At 33.6% G+C, this 7977-nt stretch overlaps 1 protein-coding gene across 1 annotated transcript; it reads left to right on the forward strand.

Moving 5' to 3' along the window:
* Nucleotides 1-325: 325 nt before the first annotated feature.
* TT16 (K-box region and MADS-box transcription factor family protein) lies at nucleotides 326-2867 on the forward strand. Its single transcript, XM_078960522.1, has 7 exons — nucleotides 326-665; nucleotides 1247-1313; nucleotides 1414-1578; nucleotides 1766-1807; nucleotides 1910-1951; nucleotides 2020-2272; nucleotides 2692-2867. The coding sequence occupies exons 1-7, from the start codon at nucleotides 460-462 to the stop codon at nucleotides 2694-2696; spliced, it is 780 nt and encodes a 259-aa protein (XP_078816648.1). The 5' UTR covers nucleotides 326-459; the 3' UTR covers nucleotides 2697-2867.
* Nucleotides 2868-7977: the final 5110 nt, after the last annotated feature.

A 7977-nucleotide genomic window follows, 5' to 3' on the forward strand; every position in this document is an offset into this window, starting at 1 on the left:
AATATTGACGTTTATGGTCCATAATATTATTAACATTTAACTATTTTTATAGCATGTCAGGCGGTAACATAAATGCATATATATTTAACATTTTCTGAAATGGTTAGAAGTATTCTTCTTTGTCCAAACCCTAATCCAAGTAAGAAAAAAAAAAGCGCAAAAGAATTAAGTCGATCATAGGTAAATTCAAGCTCTCAGCGTCTCAAAAGAAAACCTCATTTTCCTTTTTCATCCTCCTACAACACTCAATTGTATATATGTTTGCCATTTGAGGATTTCTTTCACTGGAGTCTAACATTCCAATTATGACACTCCATATGATCACACCCTCATTCTTTTCTAGAAATCACATACCCATACATCTATCTATACACATTCCTTGCTTTTAATGGTTTTCTAGCTAGCTAGGGTTTTTGGCACATCTTTGGAGAAGTTTAAAATTGGTTAAATTTTGTTTGTATGAGTTATCATACAGTAATGGGACGAGGAAAGATCGAAGTGAAGAGAATTGAGAACCATACAAGCAGGCAAGTGACTTTTTCAAAGAGGCGAACTGGACTTTTAAAGAAGACACATGAGCTGTCTGTGTTGTGTGATGCCCAGATTGGTCTCATCGTCTTCTCTAGCAAAGGGAAACTTTTTGAGTACACAACTCACCCTCTCAGGTTGATAACTAACTTCGTGTTCATCTGATCTTCAATTACTTTTTGAATACTCAGGAATGAAATTAATCTTCATGGTATTATTATTTTATCGATCTTAACATTTTTTTCAACAATTCATTTAGAGTTTGGTTTCTTTCCCCTAGCTTTAGCTCGATCTCTTTGTTTATAACTAATATGTCGATATCTCAGATATCTCTAAAGAGATTTGAATGTATATCATAAAAGTTGTAGAGATCAACTCATATAACCGGTGTATGAATGGGTTTTAGGAGTTGAATGAATGTCATAAATTAATTGTATAACACTAAAACTCTCTCTCTCTCTCTCTCTCTCTCTCTCTCTCTCTCTCTCTCTCTCTCTCTCTCTCTCTCTCTCTCTCTCTCTCATCTGCGAGTTGGTTTTCTATTAAATTAATCAATTTAATTCCTTAATTTGTATATATACGCATTATTTTTAGTTAGCTTTATTAGGGTTTCTTGAATTTGTCAATAATCTTATACTAAAAATTTTCAATTGAGTTATATATAAATAAATGTAACCAAATATATATTGTCATGTTCTTAACATGTGAAATGTTACAGCATGTCCCAAATCATAGACAGATATTTGAAAACAACTGGTTCTCGTATTCCTGAGTACAATAACAGGGTAAGATCTTGGATTAGATTCATTTTTTTTACTACAACCCAATATTATTTATTGATTTCACCCTTAATGACTTGAATAATTTTCCGATCCGAAATTGAAGGAACATCTGCATAGCGAGTTGACAAGGATAAAGAAGGAGACATCGAATCTTCAGCTAAGTCTTCAACGATACAAAGGTGATGACTTGAGCTCCGCACAGCTTGATGAGCTCAATCAACTCGAACAACAATTGGAATACTCCATCCAGAAGGTTCGAGCTAGAAAGGTATAACATTAATTCATATATAGTTTCAGGTTTTATAGAAATAAAAACCAGTCTCTCTTTTTAATATTATAAAGAGCTTATGGATTATATATAAATATTCTTTCGCCAAGAACACATTAATGCTACAAATGTTATATGTATCAAAACTCAAATTTCAGATTCTTCACTAGTTTAATACTTTTTGCAGTTCCAACTCTGGCAACAACAGGTGGACAATCTTCAAAGGAAGGTAGTCTTCATCGCTATACTACACATCATGCAAAGCCAAGGGTGTATATATTATGTATAAAAATTTCGAACGTACGTATTTATATATTTATAATATATGCAGGAAAAATTGCTGGAGAGGGAAAATGAAGAAATGCATAACTGGGTAAGTAATTTTAATATATGGTCTAATAATTAATTAATATTACTAGTTATAACTTGATTTTGAAACAGTTGATGAGTAAACGACAAGTGGAGATAAACCAGCAACAAGCAGCAGCAATGACTGAGCTCAAGCTTGTTGGACAAGAACATCAATTATTCGAGCAGTTTCCATTTTATGGATCAGAAGAGCAGCCCAACAGTGTTCTGCAACTCGCTGCGAGTCTCCCTGACCTTCAACTTCATTCATACCAGTATCATCGTCTTCAGCCCACTCAGCCCAACCTTCATCAAGAATCGACTAGTGCACAATTTCACATCTATGGTAATTAAAAATGTTAATTAATTCTAAATTATCAAATAGTATTTTTGTTGTTGTTAATTTTTCATTTTCAAATCGATTAGCATTTAATGATGTGGTCCGACCCCTGTGGGTATTTAGATTAATGACATTAGTTATACGAGAAAGAAAAGAACAAGTTTTAAAACTACTGATTAAGAATATTTATGATGTTGCATGAACGCCATGGAGCGTTAAATATGTAACATACAAGTCCTAAGTCTGAATCTAAATATGGATATCACTCTCATGTGAATTCTACATCAACGAACATATGTAAAAATTTCACATGTAAATGTGGTTTTCCTAATTCTTTATAGAGAAACTTTGTAGATATATGCAAATATTTAATACAGTAAGTCATAATTTTGAAACTCATCAGATTTCTTTGGCTCTTTTTGCAGACTGATTGCGCTACATGGAGAAAGAAACCTATTAATATATATGTGTGTGCTTGGTAATAAAAATAACTTAATTAGTTTATATATACGCATGCATTATACATAAAGTACGTATTAGTTTCATGTGTGTTTTGAAAGATCTAAACGTTTATACTTTGATGGACTTGAAATATATGAAGCTAGGGTATATATAATTGTGATGAAGAACTATATAAACTAGTTGTCTATGTCAAAACTTTTTTCGTTAAAAACTTTCCAACATTCCAAATAATCCACTAGTTAGTTGTCTATATAGATATGTTGAGAAATTGCAACCCGTAGGGATACGAGGTGTTCACACGTAGGAACAATATGAGACTCCAAAACTAAAAGTCTACCTTTCACGTGTCCATGGTTTATATATATGAAGACTTCCCTAAATTAAAAGGATGTATGAATATTTTGATACACAAAGTTCTATCTGAAAAAAAAAGTGTCGGGTCCTTAGGTTATATATAATGGTTTAATAGAGAGTAAGTTCCTAGGATATAGCTAGGGCTGTTTACTGGATTTCTTAGTTCAGAAAATATAAACTTGCTAGGATATACGTTGACAGTTATTGTACAAAAATGACCCTAGAGTAACTCTCACGTGGGTAATTCTAATTTCAAACATTACTTTTCTCAACAAAAAAATGACACATTGTCTTCAAGCCAAATGTCCAAAACTTTTATCCATATAAATCACAATAAAGTTTGAGCTTCTACTTTGTCTACTTTATCGCCTTCCAGTCTTAAATTCCATCGTAATCTTGATCAATGTCTGCTCAGAGCCCATAAAATTTTCCTACCATTATATTTATATACATATATCTTCTTGATCCCAATATGTTCCCTTTCATTTCATTTGATTCTAAACACATTATTCTCACTTCACCGAGCAGTCCAAGTCGAGTCTAGAGGTGCCGTCTTCACCAGCCGATCCCTATTTTCAGCCTTCAATCGGTTTTCACCATGTCCTTAGTTAGCCTTTAGTTGGTCCAGTCCGGTCTAGAACCAGTCTTCAATAAACAGCCTAGGGTTGGTCAAAAGTCTAATTCCATTTTTTGTCAAAAGTTATTTTTGCTTCCATTTACGTTTGTTCCTTTTGGGACCATTTCGTTGATGCATTACGTAATACTACCATCTTAATTTATTTTAATTTGACAAAAGACTCAATTTAGTATGTCGTTAATGGTTAGTTTGGGCCAAAACCATATGAGGGGTGTAAGGTGGACGATTATACAAGGTTCATGCCATCAGGTGATTCAAAATTGTTATTACATACACGTGTTATATTTATTTAGAACGGCAGAAACTATATAAAACCAAACTAGCGAGACGTTGGAAAAAACAAAATACAACAATTACATCACAACAAAAGAAAGATTTTGCAACCAACCAACCTAACTAAAGGAACCCTTACACCTATTATGATTTATGACACCAAGAATACCTTTGAGTGACAATATTATCAAAAAGTGTACTTCTTTTAGGAGGAACCTTATCAAAAGCATCTTATTGTTTCTAAAATTCCAAATTTGACACCTGATAATAAGGAAGACCGCCTCAAGATAATCCTTAGGAGCCTTGCATAATCGAAGATTACCCAACCAAAGAAGGCAATCACACCTATTATGACACCAAGAGTACCCTTGAGTGACGGTATTATCAAAAAGAGTACTTTTAGGAGTAATCTTATCAAAAAGCATCTTGTTCCTACAATTTTAAATTTGCCACCATATAATAAGGAAAACCGTCTCAAGATAATCATTAGCTGGCTTACCAACCCAAAGATTACATATACGTGTTATTAGTGTATACATGTTGTATTATATGTTGTATTAGTTTAGCCTCTTAATTAGGTTAATATATTTATACTTGTATATATTTGTTTAATGAAATCATTCCAATTATGGGAAAATACTAACCATGTTTTGGTATCAGAGCTTTTCCTAGGCTAACCGTAAATTCCAGCTACCCATTATCGATGGTTGCATTGTTTCGGCATCGTCGTCGTAGTTGCTCCCTCCTTCTTCTCTGTTTTCTCGATGAATCCCCATACCTTGTCTCTCTATAACGTCCTGAATTTCAACCCAAATTTTCATTTTTATTTAGTCAATATATTATAGTATAATTACATTATGCGGAAACACGTTGCGAATGTATGTGTATACAGTCGAACCTTGTCATTCACATAAGTCAATGAAGTAGTTGAAAAACATTTATATTCAACTGGGTAAACACGAAGCTTGGTGAGTTTTCCAAAATACAATATATCACAATGTTTGGTTGTTCAAAAAATTAGTTTCAAAAACATAATATTTAGGCAACAAAATACTTATAAGTTTTAAATAACATAAATAATTTAAACCAACCAATGATCATCTTACAAGTTGTAGAAAGATTAAACACCAACCAAAGTAGAGATGAAAAAATAACAACCTTTGTAGTTCTTTGGGTCTTCTCGGGAGACTTGAAAGTTGATGAAGAATGATGAACTTTAGATACACCAATAATGATTTAACTTGATGTAGATGCTAGTAATAAACTCTTAACTCTTAAGCTTGAAGTTCATAACCAATATGAACTTCAAGAGAGCATAAACACGTAGCAATTTCTTCAAGTGTTCAAAGCAAAAGAAGAGAAGATGAGAGATAGCTTAGAACTTTCGGCTATATGCATGCAAAAGAGTAATGCAAGAATGCAAGCCCCTAGCTAGTTAAAGTGAAGGCTTAATCTAAAGGTACTTAACCATTAAACCCTTTAGACAAGCTTGTCCCCTATGCATGCACTCATACCTATTTCTTTTGATTAAAGAATGCAAAAGACCACCACTCTTTTTTTCCATCTAATTTCCAGCCCATGCTTTCAAAAAGAAGAATATTTGTTTAATTTTTATAAACTCAAAGTTATAAAATATAAATTGTCTTTTGGTAAAAGAAAAAAAGTTCTTATGATCCAAAATGTTGTACATGATTCTATAAATCATAACATATGATATATTATGTTACTTGCTAATGAAAATTAATTATTTCCTAGATATAAATAATTCTCAATTTAATTATAAGAGTTTATTGAGTATTTATTAAAATCAATTTCTAATAAATAATCAATTGTACAATTTGTTGTTAGTGTGGCCTATTAGTATCATATGTTAACTACAAATATCATTTTAATATGATTCTTGAGCATACTAGATCTTTCACACAATACATATATCAGGCTTCGCCCAATAAGCATATAAATGAGCCCCGTCCGTGAACATATAAATGGGCCCCGCGCAAACTACCTAATGGGCCCCGCCCGGCATACATACATAATATTACACATATAGAGACTACGATTTTAAGCTCTACTAATACAGACACATAGAGCTTATACTATCTACTCTACTAACTTCGAGTACACAAACATTGAGCACCTAGAGACTATACTATCAGCTCTACTCTACTAGCTCTTATAACCTAACACACATGGATATGTATCGTAATACATAGTATACTGAGGTAACTCACATGGATAATTACGCAGATGATTGACAGTTATCTGGGTGATTCTACTGGCGATCCAACTGGTGGGTAACGCACCTAACGAGTATTAACATATAATACTATTACTTATTAATATCTATGACAATCTAGTAATGATATCTAGATATTTCACTAATCCCAATAAATACCAAGAATTCTATCAAATAATGATCAGCCAGGCAGCAAAAGTTGGAAGGCGAGACCATTTCAGCATATAGCATTTCTAAATCCGACAACCAAGCCAACATAACCATTCTAGACACCTATCTCGTAAGTGTAGTGACCCGGATTATGATGACATGTGTGGAATAGTAAAGATCAAGTGAATCAATCAAACATGAAGAACACAAAGAGTAAATAAAATCATTTTAAGCTCCATTAGAATAGTAAGAGTACGATTGCGTATTGTTATTTCTCTCACTAAACTAAACTCTTCAAATGGGTCTTACGTAAAATGGGAGCCACTCACTTCCTATTTATAGGAAATTCTAAACACATTACACATCACAAGAAGGTAAGCCACATCCAAGGAGAAATTTGCACCCTAACATTCTCCCCCTTAAAGTTAGGATTGGATGCCTCGGCTTCAATTTCCAAACGAGCTTGTGCGATCAACACCAACTCCCCATCGAAGTAACACCAGCCTTTAAATCCGCAAATTGAATACCCGAGAAGCTTCGAATACCCATTTCTGCATTCTCCCTCATTTTATAATCAACAAATGATTATAAAACCCACAAAGGATGAGAGGCGTTCGAGGAATAAACTTGCGAAACTCGCCCTCGATGTGTAACAAAAATGCAAATGTGAAAATCTTGCATGAAAAACAATCAAAAAAAAGCCGAGAAATTTTTACAAATTTTGTGAAAATTTTCAACTTTTGGGTGAGAGTTGCAATAATTTCGAAAACTAGGTAATAACTGTCAATTTTGCTAATTCTGCAGGGACCCATTGCGCCAAAATAGCTTCCAATGCGAAACTTTACCCCAAATGTGAAACTATGCACAAAATGATGATTCACATCAATTGCATGGACCAGATTCGAAATATTTTCCCATTTCTCAGAATTATACCCCAATATCGAAACTGTGTAAAATCTGTCAAATTGCTAAAACCTCAAGGACTCGAAATGAAAAATCTTCATTTTTCTCAGAAAAGTGTCCCCATATCGAAATGGTTTAGTTTATGTCAACTTGTTGAAAGTATAAGGACTCGAATCAAAATACTTGTTATTCTCCAATTAGCTTTTCATTGAAACGGAGAACTACATGATGGGTCGAATTCGACATCTACTCCAAACAGCACCCCAATACGCGATTCGAACTACTCCAAACAAACAAACACATCGAACTCCAAGCAATACCACTTCGAATTAACTCCAATTCGATTTCGATTTCACTAAATTCGATTCAATTTGACTCAACCAACCGATAGGAGTCGAACTTAATTTCGACCATCACCATCGAAATCGATTTCACCATACAGATGAATTTGACATTGACCTCAAGGCGTTCGGCTCCAAAGCCATTAATCAGTTCGACTTCAAGTCATTTGACTCCAAATGTTTGCTTTTGACTTACAAACTAACACCAAATCGAATTCGATGCAAACGAACATTACCATCATCCATCAGCCAAATTTGAGTTCAAGTCCAATAATTAGCAAATTCGAGTATCAAACCCAAAACGACTCAGATTCCAAACAACCAACATCTGTCGAAATGGATTTCGACATCAAAC

The sequence above is a fragment of the Lactuca saligna genome, chromosome 6 (assembly GCF_052625555.1).
Source record: "Lactuca saligna cultivar CGN05327 chromosome 6, ASM5262555v1, whole genome shotgun sequence".
NCBI classification, from domain to species: Eukaryota; Viridiplantae; Streptophyta; class Magnoliopsida; order Asterales; family Asteraceae; genus Lactuca; species Lactuca saligna.